This window comes from Grampus griseus (genome assembly GCF_964374135.1).
Source record: "Grampus griseus genome assembly, chromosome: 9".
In the NCBI taxonomy this organism is placed as follows: domain Eukaryota; kingdom Metazoa; phylum Chordata; class Mammalia; order Artiodactyla; family Delphinidae; genus Grampus; species Grampus griseus.
Window position 1 is genome coordinate 20,487,614 of NC_139003.1, and position 15,356 is coordinate 20,502,969.

Consider the following 15,356-nt stretch of genomic DNA (forward strand, 5'->3'; position numbering starts at 1 on the left):
GTGCCTATCTTTTCACTCAGGGCTCTCAGAATATTTCATACGCATGAATTTGTTATCGGTCTACCAACAGAAAGCTTCTCCCCCTTGACCCAGGCTGCTGGGAAGGAAATAGGTGTTCTTACGTCTACCCAATAGTTGTTTTTTTATTATTGTTTCTTTTGCTGTGGTAAGATACACATCGCATAGAATTCACCATCTTGACATTTAAGTGTTCAGTAGCATTAAGTGCATTCTCATTGCACAGCAACCGTCTCCACCATCCTTCTCCAGAATGCTTTTCTTCTTCCCAAACTGAAACTCCGGACCCATTAAACACCAACTCTCCATTCCCTTTCCCTCAGCCCCTGGCAACCCCTTTCTACTTTCCGTCTCTATGAATTTGACCATTCGAGATCTCGTATAAGTGGAATCACGCAACATTTGTCTTTCTCTGACCGGCTTATTTCACGTAGCGTAATGTTTTCAAGGTTCATCCATGTGGTAGTTTGGGTCAGAATTTCCCTCCTTTTTAAGGCTGAATGATATTCAATTGTATGTATATCCCACATTTTATTTATCCATTCATCTGTCCATGGACACTTGGGTTGCTTCTACCTTTGGGCTATTGTGAATAATATTGCTGTGAACATTGGTGTACAAGTTCAAGTCCCTGCTTTTCATTCTTTGGGGGTAGCTACCCAGAAGTAGAATGACCAGATCATACGGTAAATTCTAAGTTTAACTTCTTGAGGATCTGCCAAACTGCCCAATAGGTTTTTGCGTAACGCCGACAGAACGTGCCAGGAAGACTACCCTACCCGAAGCCCCCCACCCATTCTCCCCCAGCACAGTGTAAGTACACACAGGGGTCCTGAGAGGTGGTGGAGCTCCTGTCTCCAGAAGCAGTGAGGGAGCTATTGCAGCTGCATCAATCAGCACCTCTCCTGGAGTCCAGTGGCCACGAGGGGACAGACCTCACTTGTTTGTGGTCCCCGAGACCATCCATCACTAGGATACAGTCATCTCTAGATAGGTCACATTGCCGTCTGATTTGTTCTCCAGGCAGAAGCCCCCGCCCCATGACTTTCTTTTTTCACCTCTTCCTGTGGTCGGAATTCCCTCACTCAGCTAATTGGCACGCCTGGCACTGTAGCGTAAGGCTTTAATCAGCGTTGGGTGGTTTCAGTTAATTGTGTGGCTCTGCATCTGGAGTGGTTTGTGTTCCAGGGTCAGGAGAGGAGCCGGCTTTGCTTGGTGTAAGGTGTGGGTGGAGGATCTAGGTATCTGGGGAGGGAGAATCACAGCGCTAAGGTGGCTCCGAATCTATCTGGCCACCTGTGCAATTTACCAGCAAGGTGTGGACGGTAAGCAGAGCCATTCGGGTAAAGAATTGCACCCAGGTAAATGATGGGCTGAATCTAATTTTCAAAAGTGATTTAAAGTGTCAGGCAAATTTCTGATGCTTTCCAGAATTACACACGGGATGGGGAGTGAGGCAAAGCAATGATGTACATTGGGAGATTTGGGGTCAGTCTGGGCGAGCGTGGCCGTGCTGGAGAATACTGTCTGATGGTGGGACTTTGGAAATTTCCCTGGGCCTGGTTTTCTTTGGGAAAGTCCTGGAAAGGTGAAGGGGTGGGTGGCACTCAGCTTTCAAATGATGGTAACCCTTCTACATGGACTGTCAGAATCCTGGCGGTTTCCCGGTTTTAGCATCCATGCTTTGAAAAGAATGGAGAAAACCTAGATAAATTTCAGAAGAGTAATAAAAAATGACTGAACGTACAGATAGAAAGAGCCTGTAAGAAAAGGTGAAAGGAAGTTGGGTAGCATAATAACTTCCCAGGACTTATGTCCCTGTCCAGCAGGGATCCACCCTGATGAAAAGCAAAGAAAAGTAGGTTTTACCAACTGTAGGTGGTAAAAGCCCTGAATAAGTCTAGGAAGCTGGGCCAAGAGGAAGCAGTGAATGGTTTAGGGGCAGACACCCCAGTTCAAGGAGGAAATGATGTGATCAAGGTAATAAGGGAGAAAAGCTCTTCCAGGCGTTAAACTCCTGACCAAGCTCACGAGGCCTCGGAAGAGCAGTTTGGGATGACGAGGGGGAGAGGTAAAGCGGCAATGCAAGGAGGAATGGGTATTAATGACAAAGATGACAATAAGAGTGAACTGTCACTTGCAATGTGCTTGACCATTTACAAGGCTGTTTCAAACCTCTTGGGTCATCTGTGCTTTGGGAAACTCTGTGAATTAAGGGGGATTTTTATCTCCATGTTGAAAGATGAGAAAAAATGGGACTCAGAGACAATAGGATCTCATTGCCAGTAAATGGTGAAGTCAGAATTTGCACCCAGCTCTGCAGGCTCCTACTCTGTTTCCCACCAAATGAAAATGACTCTTGTTTAAAATCGAGAGACGAAGGACTTTACAGTTCCAGGTACTGGCATTATTAAATGCCAGTTGCAAGATATTTTTGGAAATCTGAACGCAAAGGCTTTGGAGGAGATCAGGTTCAGCAAGCAGCTGGCTCTTCTTGTGTCGTGCACCCCAGAACCCCATGGCACGGCCATCGGAGACAGATTATGGAACATGTCACTGGGAGAAACCAGGGAGGATATTAAGTTCCGACCAAGAAAATGCTTTTGCTTGAACAAGCCATGATTTCCTCTTTAAGCCTGTGCAAAATATGGAGTGCTAGACAAGCAGCCGGAACATATGAAAACATTATTATGTACTTATGTTACCAACTTTCATCATCTTTGGCCCCTTTTATTACTTTTTTCAGCTCTAGGCATCAAGTTTTGAAAGATTTTTGCCTACTAAACAAACTGTATTTATTAAGCAATAATATATGTCCTATTTTTAGTATGGGAAATACATCACAGAGTATGCAAACCAACAGAAGACAGCAACAATCCAATTTTCATTAGGCTTTTGGAAATATTGAAAGTAACTGTGGACCTCGTTACCACTCATGAATTCCTAGGAGTCCAGCTACTTTGGGCACCATTATTTATATGCTCACATGACCAGTGTGTCTATGCCCATTTAAGGGGTAGGGAAGGCAATTAAAGAGGCAACAGGAGGAGGGTCAGTTCCTGACTGTGTGTAGAGTCGATGGTGGTGGTGGGGGGGGTAATCTGCAAGAGTCTGATTGTCAGGACCAGTTACAAAAACGGGAAGGTGGTATGTCGGCAGAGCCAAGGCATGGCCCAGGCTGATTGCATGAGCAGTAATAAAAGGAAAGATAAAATTCCAAATGTTCAAAAAGACATCTGAGAATGTGGAGAAAGGGCCACCAAGGCCAAGGGCAAAGTTATAGGAACAGGAGCAGGAAGCTAAAAGGTACCTTGGAAAAAGTAAAAATACACGGTGGTCATTAAGATCACTCGATGGGCACTTGAGAAAACAGAAAAGATATATAAAGGGAAGAAGAAAATTAAGGTGGAAAGGATAAAGGAATCATGTGGGATTTGAAAATAATAATTAATTCTTAATTAATTCCAAAAGAGAGCTTCGAGACTAATTGAGCAGACTCTGGTGCCAGTTCGCCCGTGCACGAGTTACACGTAGCCTCCGCCAAGTGGTACATAATTTGATGGAGGCAGACCAGGAAGCAGCAGGGAAAATGCGGCCTCTGCATTTGCTCGTGAAGCACAGAGGCTCGGCCAGGTCAGCGTGATGTATGCTTCTTCGTGTCTACTGTCTGATGGCAAGAAATTAAAAAGGACGACCAGCTCAAACTCTCTTAGCTCAAGCTGAAAGGTTAGCTAAGAAGTCCTCCATCGAGATAAAAAGGTATCCCGAATGGAAAAGAATGATTACAAAAAAAACCCAAAACCTTTTGTGAAGAAGAAACTGGCAAAAGTGGAGAAGAAATACCAAGGCTATAGGAAGAAAATTAAAATTCCATTTGATCCTGTGTAGCGTTATTAAGTACCTCCTACGTCTCAGGCCCTGAGAAATCATGTCAAAAGACTGACATCAGGGCAAAGCTACGTTGGAGGGGGCCTCCCTGGTGGCGCAGTGGTTGGGAGTCCGCCTGCTGATGCAGGGGACACGGGTTCGTGCCCCGGTCCGGGAGGATCCCACATGCCGCGGAGCGGCTGAGCCTGCGCGTCCGGAGCCTGTGCTCCGCAACGGGCGAGGCCGCAACAGTGAGAGGCCCGCGTACCGCAAAGGGAAGAAAGAGAAAGGAAAAAAAAAAAAAAGCTACATTGGAGAACAAAGAAATTCAAAAGATCTTTAGGAGTATGCAGGAAATAGAAGCATTTGGGCTAAACAGAAATGTCATGTGGAACATTTTACATTAACAAGCTGCTGGTGAAAGCTAAGATAAAGTTTTGGGGTTGGAGAGGAAGCCTCTAGTCATGAGAAGAGTGTGGGTAGGAAGAGAAATAGCAACAGCTGCTCTTTGAAAGCACCAGAGTGAACAACTTTATGAGCCAGTTGGCCAACATTATGAGAAAGAGAGAGCGAGCAAGTGTCCCCTACAGAGCGAGTGGATTACACCTTGTTAACAAGAGAGACAAGCGTCTTGGACTCGGGTTCAGCGCTCTCTGGAACCACAAAAAGATTGAAACCTGAAGGAGAAGTTCTGGGAAGGGGCAAAACACTTTAAGGCAAAAGAGAAACAAGAACAGAGAAAGAAGCAGCATTTGAGTTTATTACATTGATAAGAGATAAATATGTGATGAATGGCACATTTGTAGAGATAGTTGGGGGTTGGGGTGATGGGAAAATTTAAATGTACATGTTATAAATATCTCTGATAACAATGTGATATGAATTCTGTGGAGTCTATTCCCAGGGACTTCTAAGAAAGTAACAGTTGGTTGTCTCCCCACAATGCTTATGGGCCACTTGCTCAAATACGATCCCTTTCGGTTCTGGGGCTCTAGGCCCCTTCCTGCTTCTACACGGTTTTAGGCGATACACCTGATAGGATGGCATGACTTCTTGGTGAACTACTGGGTGTTCTGCAAAATCTTGACCACTATCTCCCGTGTGGTCTTGTCCTAGCTCACCAGAGTCCCTGTGGAGTCCTGTGGTCAGTATCGGAGCTGCGGCGAGTGCCTTGGCTCAGGCGATCCCCACTGTGGCTGGTGTGTGCTCCACAACACGTGAGTACTGCTGGGCAGCTTCCTCCTGCCTCCCCCTCCCCCTCCCCCGGGAGTTCTCTCTGTCCTCCTCTTCTTCTCTATCACCACTCTCCTACTGTTTGACCTCTCCCTTCTCTCCCTCTCTTTTCTTACTCTTCCTTCTATATATCCTTTGTAAATCTATGTATCCTTTGTAAATGTATCCTTTGTAAATCTTATCTCCCTTCTTTTGTTTATCTTATCTTTACCTTCTTTTGTTTATCTTTTGTCAATCTTATCTCCCTTCTTTTGTTCTGACTTCCCTTTAAATTGTCAACTTCCCATAAAAATATATGGAAATGTCAGCATGGGAATGATGAAGGGTCAAGATATGGGAATCACCCTGGATCATTACACACTGGAGGTCTGGAGGGAGATCTCTGGACATTTCTGGTTGCAATTTGACTGTAGACTGTAGACTGACATTCCAGGGCTAGACAGCAGGAAAAAGGCATTGGACTCCTTTCTTTTTTTTTTTTAATTTTTTTTAATATGTATTTATTTATCTGGACAGGAGGGTCTTAGTTGTGGCACATGGGATCCTGACCAGGGATCAAGCCCGGGGCCCCTGCATTGGGAGCACAGAGTCTTAGTCACTGGACCACCAGGGAAATCCCTGGACTCTTTTCTCCAGGCTCACATGGGCCACTAAATCACGTGTGTGATGTCTACTGTCCAGTTAGTGATTTAACAGCCACTTAACAGACTTCAGTATCCCCCCAGAATCTTCTGGTATTTGAGGGGTAAGTTCAAGTGTGTAGCACCTAAGAACCCTCCTCCGCAGCCCTAACACTCGTCTGGCTGTCAGAGCACCCTGCGCCCGGGGTCACTAGACCAATGTTTGAAACCCTGGTCCAAGTGTTGGCCGATCCCCCTGTGTGGCTCTTCCTTGCGGGCTCCATTTTACTCTCTAGAAGTGGGAAGAAGGCAATGGTAGACAGTGGAGACAAATGGTAGTCTGATAAATGAACTGAGGGGTAGAAGTAGGGTGCAGACAACCCCCCAGATGTGAGGGGAGAACAGAAAGCCTTTCTTAGGGGAGCCAAAGACCCTTGGCATTGCTGACTGGAGAAGCCAACAGTAGTTGGGCCCTACCCACTCTGTGGAGTTTGGTCCCAGCCAAGCTATGGCTGCGGGAACCCCAGGCTTCTGGTTAACACTTGGAACTTGACACGCTGTGAGTTGGACACAACTATTACAAACTAAAAAGAAGGACTTAAGTTTTCTTACTAAGAGCCTGAACTGTATGTGACCGATGGCATTTCCCAGTCATTTCCTGCCTCACTCCACCCCAGGAGTGCCTCTGAAAGTTAGACATGCCCTCTTCAATTCTAACACAACCTCTCCAAGGCCCCAGGATGGGCACCCTCCCCTCTCTAGGTGACAGTCTCAGGCATAATGAGACCTAGAGTTCACTAAGGAAAGGTTTGAAATCCCTCGGTTATGCTGTGATGGGAAAAAACGGAAACCCATCAACCTACCCTGAAAAGCAAGTCACTTAGAGATGACCAGAAACTGGGTACAGCAGTGTACCCAAAGCTGTGTATCGTAACAGAGAGCAGTGGCGCCTAAGACTGGCCGCCATACGAGAGGATGGAAGAGATTGCATTCAGAATCCAGGTCAGCTCTGATCAACCCAGAGGAGTTGCCCGGATGATACTTTGCGAGGCAGAGGGGAAGTCGTTTTCTTTGTCCCACACAGTGAGCCCTCAGAAAGGGACTGTGCTCCAGATCCATTGCTTCCTTGGGGGCCTTAGGCCAGCTGGCTTTCAGCTTGGCTAAGGATGGCTCAGCTGCTCCTGGCGTGAGGCTCTCACACCTGGCATCATTTAAGGGCAATCAGAAAAGCTGGCCCCCCTCTGACACTCTATGCCTGCGGGACCCAAAGGCCAGTCTCTGTGTCAGCTTTGATCCTGCCTGGTGATGTCGGCCAGCCCCACATAGCACTGAGCCCTGTGAAAAGCAGGGGCCCCGAGGCTCTGAGACGGCAGCAGGGGCGCTGTGGGTACACCCACCTCCCCTCCCCAGAGCTGAGCTAAACAAGAATGACAGGAGGAGGTACCAGAGATGACTTCCTGCGTGGCCTCAGTTTCCCCTCAGTAACATGACACCTGCCTCCTGTCAGGCAGCAGAAAACAGGGGTGGACTGGGGTCAAGGTGAAGTGTGGACGGTTCACAAAGGAAGCCGTCAGCCTGCACTGGGAAGCCAGCCTCTCTACTCTCAGCGTGGCCTAAAGAAAACAGTCATGGACGTGAACTCTGGGCATCTGCCACCAAGTCCAAATTCCACATTCCCCAGCTGTGCAGCCACCTGAGCCAGCACCGCAGCTCCAAGGTGCTCTGCCCGCTCAAGTGTGGTTCTCTGTGACCTTGAGCCTCCTGGTGGTGGGATGGGCCTGGTGCTGGGGGCTGTGCTGACGTAAAGCCCAACTCCCCCAGGAGGATTCAGCTCACGAGCGCCCTAGGCCAGGGCTGCCCGCCCACCGTGACACTCTGTACATCCACCCTCCCTCCCTCCCTCCCTCCCGGAGTTAATGGCCAGGAGAACCCCCTGGCCCACGTGGCCAGGTGAAGAAGAGTAGATGCCTGGATCTGCTAAGATGCTTGTAGTCAGGATATAATGTTTAATTTATATGGAGGGAGATAAACTGATGCTCAGTGTACAGTTTGGAAAGTTTTGATAAATGCAAAACCCAGGTAATCCACACCCCCATCAAGATGTACAATATTTCTTCATCCAGAAAGTACTCTCATGCCCCTTCCTAATTCTTCCCAATGGGCCTTTCTTTTCCTTTTTTGCTTAAGTTCAAGGCAAAGCCAGACATTGCTCCTCCTATATGTCCAGTTTGCACCCCTTTTCATTTGAAACAGATGCCAACAGGACTTTCATGGCTGAGACTGATGCCTGAGGATGTGGGCCCAGCAGGAAGGAGGGCAGGCAGAGGCTGTGTGGGAAGGATGAGGGGGGCCAGAGAGCCTGCAGATGCTCCCCCTGGGGCGCCTGAGTTTACTAGGAAGGGAGGGAGGTGAAAAGTGCAGGGATTGCATCACTTTGGAGGAGCACCATGCCCACACACACCCCCTGTGCCAGGCACTATGCTAGGCTCAGGGCATACAAGGGGCCTGCATTAGACCTTCTGCCCAGAAGCAAGTTCTTGGGAACCAGGCCTCTGGTCCAGGGATGGGGTGAGGGTTGCAGCCTGTGCTAGAATCAGCATGCTTGTCAGGTCCACGCCGCGGACAAGACCCTGTGCTACGTGCTACAGGGCCCAGCCAGCCTGCCCCAGGAAAACTGTGCAAAAGAGCATCAGAAACAGGGTTCCTTGTGGTGTCAAGATACATCCATTTTCTGTCACTTCTGCCAACTTTTCCCATGGTTGTAAGAAGTGAGAGGGTGGGGAATTTTGTGGGAAGAGAATGACAGCAGAAGCTCTGTGTGTGTGTGTGTGTGTGTGTGTGTGTGTGTGTGTGTGGACAGAGAGAGGACAGAAACAGAGACAGAGCAACAGGAGGAGAGAGAGAGCGTGCATGCAGCTCAAGATGGGGCCCCAACCAACAGGTGGCTCAGGTGGCTGAAAGGGCTGTTTGTACCAGCAAGGGCACAGGTGGGTTGCAGACTGAAGGGGCTTAAGAAATGCTCATGTAATTGAAACCCTCCCTCCTGTTACTCACCCTCAGTTGTCCTGAGCACAGGCTTGCCAACCCAGTAGCACGGAGGGTCACCCCTGTTGCCCTCTCTTTCAGCCCGGGGCCCCAGCCCACAGGCTTGCTGGCTTCTAACGGTAATGACAGCTTCAACAAACTGTTTATTTGTCCATCACCTTGAGCCTTTGTTTGCAGGGCCATTGGGCCTGAGCCTATTCTGACTTGGTGAAAGAAAGGAAAGGCTGCAGTGCCCCCACAGCCCTGAAGCCCAGCTTTCACCTGTCCTGGGCCTGGAAAGAGCCCTCCAACCCCCAGGGCCCCAGCCCCCTCTCCCTCTTCCCCTCCCGTGCCCAGGCCAAGAAGCCCATCAGTCGCAGCAGGTAACGGGATCCCCCACAGACCTAGTCCCATCGATCGGCCCAGACGTTACCTTTCTTCAGCAGGGTCATCAGCGTCACTCCTGGGAGGCTCATGTAACTCAGGACATTGACAGGCGGAAGATAAGATCAGCTTTTATAAAGTCCTTCCCTCCCCCCCGGGACCCCTCCTCTTTGCAGATTTCTTCTCTTGGAAGGATGCCCTCCCTGGATGGCTTGGCATGGGTCACTGTTCAGGACTCACTTTATATAGTTTCTGCCAAGATGGAGAGAAGGAAAGGAGAGGAGAGGAGAGGAAAAATCCTGCTACCTACACAGAAGGGATGGGTTAAAACTAAGAACCTGTCTGTGGACCGACCCAGTCTGGGCTCAGTTTCCTGCCATAAAATGGCAGTGAAGAGCCATCTTACAGCAACGCCTTGAAAATTAAGGGAGGGATGTGCAGGCAGCCCCCCGGGGGACTAGCTCTGACTTCAGTGGCTGTGTAAGCAGAGGCTATGGGTCAGACCCAGGACCTCCTCCGTGGTCCCTGTCCTGCCGCTGTCCTCCCCGGGACTGGAGGGCTGTGATGGGGTGGCTGGGAGAAACCCACCGCTGGGAAGTCTTCCTTCCCAGACAGTCTTCAGCAGCCATGGTGTGGCTGTCCAGCGGCCACCTGGAAAAGGGCAGAAAGAGAAGTTTGTTCCACAGTCACACTAAATGTCCCCTTAATCAAGTCCAAACTGATTCCAAAATGCCAGTCCTTTTGTGCTGCTTCTTAGCATATCCCATAGCCTGGTTTTATGTTTATTTTAATTTTTTAACCTGTATCCAAGGGCTACTGAATACTTACCCGCTAAGTCAATGATCTCTCCTTGGGCTCTTTGCAGGATGTCTACACAGTCGTGAGGAATTGTTCAGATCCACTTCTGCCCAGCGAACTCTTTGCAGTCTATGCTGTGGCCTTCCCTGACTCTTTGCGAAAAATTTGTCAGCCTCTGGTCAAGAGGAAAGGGTCCCAGACGAGATCCTAGTGTATTTGAATTTTTCTCGCCCCAGCTCAATAGATACAGAACCAATCCACAGGGGATTGGTTCCAGGACCCACAGCGGGTACCAAAATCCATGAACGTCAGATCCCCTAGTTGGCCCTCTGTATCTGTGGTTGCACATCCTAGAGTCACGGTACTGAAAGGCCTCACCTGGTCCGTGCCCTTCATATAAGAAACCCCTTACACACCATGTGCCTAGAAGGCCTCCTTTTACTATCCAGTCTGCCTTCCTCCAGGCTACACATGCCACCTGCCCATTTCTGGGGGCATTCCTGAAGAGGGCAAGGGTAACGATGTTAGGAAGCCCAGTCTCTTCCCTCGTCAGGGTTCCCAGATGTGGAGACAGTGATCGGAGAGCCCCCGTGATCTCCAACTTGAATAAGGTTCCTCTTACCTTTTCTGTGAAGGGCATTTAGGGAGCCCTACCCCATTTGTTTCCAACCTCCTCATGTTCTAAACACAGATTCCCCAAATACTGCACTTCAAGCACAGGCCATGACCAACGTGGAGTGTTAAGGATGGGGGATCACCTACAGGGAGAAGCAAGGAGCCAGTTCTGATATCCGAGGCTGGTAGACCCGCACTACCTGGAGGGCCTGGAGAGACGGACCAGCGGTGGTTTCCCCCATCTCCACTGCGGTTTGGAGGCTTGCCCAGGCCGGACTCACAGAGAGCCCCACTTCCAAATGGAAATTTGCTTGCCCAGCCAGCAGCGCTGGGAGTTAATATTTCCATCACTGTATTTAGGAATTAATTTCTAGAGAACTTAATCACCACCCCTTTCCCTCTCCCTCACCCCCTTCCTTTCTCCATTCCTCTCCCTTCTAATTTTCCACTTGGCTGGGAATTCTCCAGCAGTGAAAGTTCAGGCTTAGGGGAGGCGGTGGTAGCTGCTTCTTTAGAGAAGATAATCTCATTGGAACCACTGACTTGAATAATAACCCCTCCAGGGGCCAGGACCTTTGTCCCCAAGGGCTTTTAGCACCTCTGAACTGGAGCTGGAGGACCAACTGCAGAGAAAGTGGAGGGAGAAGGGGAGGGATGAAGAGCCTAGGGGGGCCAGACTCCAGTTCTGGGACCCGGGCTGTGTTCCTGGAGCCTGCTTCCTGCTGGCCACCTGTAGGTCTGCGATTCCTGGGGGTGGCAATGGTGCTGGCAGGGATGACTGTCTGGAAACTCAAAGCCATATAGCATGCACTGTTTGAGTCCTGCCTGGAAAATGGATGAAGCAGGGTCTTCCGCCATGTCCAAGGTGTCCCCACAGTGGATTGCAAGGACGTGCTTTTGGAAGTACCTGGAGCCCCTTTGAAGGAAACATCTAAGCCCCCCGACCCAGGGGTCATGAATTAACCCTTTGCACATTCCCTAGCTCTTGCCTGACCTAATGGAAAATCATAGTCCCAGAAGAGCAGGAGGCCATTCCCCTGACAGACCCTTTAAGAACTCAGAAGGAATCCATTCTTCCCCTACATTTTCCTATCACTTCGAAGGTCAATTGTCTGTGCTTTTGAACATTTGTAGCTTCCGCCCTCATGGGCCCTGAGGGATAGTAGAAATGTCAAAACACCCCTGACACTGACCTTAAACTTGACTTTCCATGAAGAGAGCTGAGTTCTCAATACCCTTTGACAGCTAGGAAGAAAGCAGAGCTACAGCTCAGACTACTCTTTTTTTCCTCTTTGCTCCCTCCTGCCATCTGGGGCTCCCCCTCCGTCATTAAGAGGAAAAGTGCTGCAGCCATTGCTGTCTTTTCCTCTTTGATTTGCCCTGTGGTCCAGTCTGGGAGGAGATCTGTGCTTCTACATCAGCTGCAGTTTCGGGGGGTTGGATGGGAAAGCAGAGGAGGGATGGGGTAATACTAGGTTTCATGGAGGACTTATTATGTATGAGCTATGCTCTGTTCTAAATGCTTTACTTGCATCATCTTTTAACCCTCATGATAACCCTATTAGGTAGGTACTATTTTGTCCCCACTTTATAGATGAGAAAACTGAGGCAGCAAAGAGGGTAAGTAATTTGCCCAAGATTACACAGTTAGATGGGATGTTTAAAATTGTAAGCCACGGGTGGCTTCCCTGGTAAGACCTAAATCTGCGGGAGATGATACCTGTTTAGTTGTGGGCTCTCGGGAGCCATGGAAAGATGCAGCCTCATGAACTCTGGGAGCAGGAAACCATGCAGATAGACCTTGTCTTGAGATCCCTCAACCAAGTTCCTTTGTGCCTCCTGCAAGAGAGAAGGAGTTGCCTCTTTTCTCTCTGGACTCTACTTGGTAACTTCAGGTGATGTTTGGGCTGAAAGCAGCTTCATTTTTCCTCTCTGCATAATTTAATCAAAGACATTTTTCAGATCTACTGATTGCTCTTGGAAATAGGAACTTCAAAGTTGGGGAGTCAGTGAATAATTGAAGTCTGTACCAGCTCTCTGGGTCTGCTGTTAATGGGAGTAATAACACTATCAATAGTGATGTCAGTGCAGACACCCTGGAAAAGTCCATAACATTAGCTTAATGGCCGGAGGTAATGAAGTCCTCGCAGAGGAGCTAGCCTGGTAAATTAACTTCCCAGACTTTTAGGCAGATGCCCTTGTTGTCATGGGTCTGCTAGAACAGCCTGGGGGTGCCTTGGAGACAAACACACTCACATCTGACCTTTCACCCTTGGGATGAGATTCCTGGACGGGTCCTGGAGAATTCACAAGTCTCAGTAATATTCAAAGTGTTTCCAGTGGCAGGCAAAAACAGCGATTAGCATAGAGAATAAGATTGAGAGGACATTTTTAAATTGCCCTAAGCACAGAAGGGGACATCAGGATGGCAAGGAAAATGGGTTTAGTCTAGAAGCTTCAGGGAGGTGGAGCGCGGTGGGTGAGAGTGGAGGCTCCAGAGTCCATCTGCGTTCATACAGGCTCCCTCTGACTAGCTGATGACCTTGACCAAGTGACTCACTGCCCTCTGTAGTTTCCTGATCTGTAAGGTGGGGTTTAAAATGGTTACCTACCTCCCATCATCTCTGGGAGAGCTCAGTGACATAAACTGTAAGCCCCTTATCACAGTGCCCAATAAGAGCTCAATGACTAGTAGCCATGATTATTTTATTCAGAATTGTGTTTTATTTCTGCATTACACATCCACTTTACTCCAAGGTCATCCTTTCTGTCCATATCTCCCCTTTAGTCAACGCCTTCAGTGATTTCTCAGCTAAATTCTCCTCTCAGACCCTCCACTATTAGGCCGTCCCTCCCACCGAGGCCAGGATGCAGTCTCATGAACTCCGGGAGCAGCAAACCACGCAGATAGACCTTGTCTTGAGATCCCTCAACGAAGTTCCTTTGTACCCACAGCAGGAGAGAAGGAGTTGCCTCTTTTCTACCTGGACTCTGTTTGGTAACTCCAGGTGATGTGGATGGCATACTTCCTTCCCCGTGGCTTGGAGGAGAGGCCCCCGCAGGTTTCCTCTGTGCCTTGAGAGTCACCCCGAGAGCAGCTCAGGGTATCCAGGTGCCCCTCTCCCCTCACCTTTTACCCTACCCCTCACCCGTCTGCTTCTTGAGACAGAGGTTCCCTTCCGTATCCCTGGCTGTTCCCTTCCCTACTCAGCTCCTTGCCCGGTGCTTCCTCCGCTCCTGCAACAGCCCCTGACATCCTCCCTTCTCGGCAGAGTCTCTCCTCTTTAACCAAAAGAGATCAGCACTCAGGAGGGATTTCCCTGCAGTCCCATCTTACCTCAACACGTCCCTCTGAGGACCCTGCTTTCCCTCACTGCCACCCCACAGCAGAATCAGTAGCCCAGAGGTTCCAAATCATGGCCACTCAGAGCAGCTCCATGTTCACCAGGCCTGTCCAGCTTGGATTAAATACTGTTTCCTGAAAGTCAAATACCTCCGAGCAGTCAACTCCCACTGGAAGGCAGGGCAAGCCCTGGCCCCGGCTGAGAGCTTAAGTGCCTTCCCCTATGTGTGATGTGTGCATTTGGGTGACCACCCTGACTTTTACGGGCAGCTTTCACAAGCCTCCATCAGTTACGACCGTAAGATCCCAAGTCACCTGGATGTGATCCACTGATGACAAGGCACACTTTGAACAATAATAGGACACGGACACTAGGCAATAGCGAACCTTCTACAGCAGTGATGCTGGGCCATGGGGCTGGGATTCGGACCCAGCGCAGCCTGGCTCCAGAGCGTGCTCTGAACTTCTACCCTCGGCAACTCTGATCCCTCCTCCCCTCCCTCCTGCCCACCTATGTTTACCTTCTGTCTGCTGGGCAGGAGATATGCAGGGGATTCCAGAGTAAGTCAGGCATAGTTTCTTCTTTTGAGAAGTTCACACTTGGTAGGAGAGGGCTGCGCTTAGCCTAATAATTGTCATATAGTCTAAGAAGTTCTAGACGGTGGGAAACACCAAAGTGCTCTTAACGTTGCCCGAGGTGGGAGTGGGTTGGTGGGAAGAGGGACTCACGGCAGATGCATTATAGTTGAACCATGTCTAGAGGGACAGGTAGAAGTTGGAATGGGGAAAAATGTGGCGAGAGGGCAGTGCAGACAGAGGAGCTGGCGTGCACAAAGCCGAGGAAATCGGAAAGAGGAGATACGTGGAGAGAACGGTCTCGGTTTGCGAAGGGGGGCGCTGAGGCTGAGTGGGGAGGGGGAATAGACAGGACTTCCAGCTCTTTCTGTGAATGAGGAGGCCCTGAGGGCACTCCGGGGTGACTCTCAGGGTTTCGCATGTGACAACCAGTGATTGGAATTACCTTCTTCTTCCAGTTTGGGCTTGATGGGGGAGGACCAGGCTGGAGGAAGGAACCTAGAAGGTTAGTCCTGGGCATGCTCAGTTCGGACATGTCCTAGGAGCCGCTGGCAATGCCTGACCTCCGCGCCGGCCCCTCGCTGGACCAGCGGTCTCCTCCTGAGTCCCTGATCCGTCGCTCTGTCATTCCCAGGTGCACCCGGAAGGAGCGCTGTGAGCGGTCCAGAGAGCCCCGCAGGTTCGCCTCTGAGATGAAGCAGTGCGTCCGGCTGACCGTCCATCCCAGCAACATCTCCGTCTCTCAGTACAATGTCCTGGTAAGGCTGTGGGACCGGGATCCACAGACGTCGGAAGAGCCTTCCCCCCCGCCGCCCAAAAGGGCCTCAGCCCAACACCCCTCAGGAGGGCTGGGCCTAGCTGGCCAGCAAGGCCGCTCC

At 49.8% G+C, this 15,356-nt stretch overlaps 1 protein-coding gene across 5 annotated transcripts in view; it reads left to right on the forward strand.

The window, feature by feature from the left end:
- Positions 1-15,356, forward strand: part of PLXNA4 (plexin A4) — a 607,888-nt gene that overhangs the window by 498,532 nt on the left and 94,000 nt on the right. For all 5 annotated transcript variants that reach the window (XR_014297154.1, XR_014297155.1, XM_082661365.1 and 2 more), the window contains 2 exons: positions 5,002-5,102; positions 15,113-15,236. Coding sequence is in view for 3 of the 5 variants with exons in the window: in XM_082661365.1 (XP_082517491.1) it covers positions 5,002-5,102; positions 15,113-15,236 (225 nt within the window). In the remaining 2 variants the exon portion in view is untranslated. The remainder of the gene's footprint in view (positions 1-5,001; positions 5,103-15,112; positions 15,237-15,356) is intronic.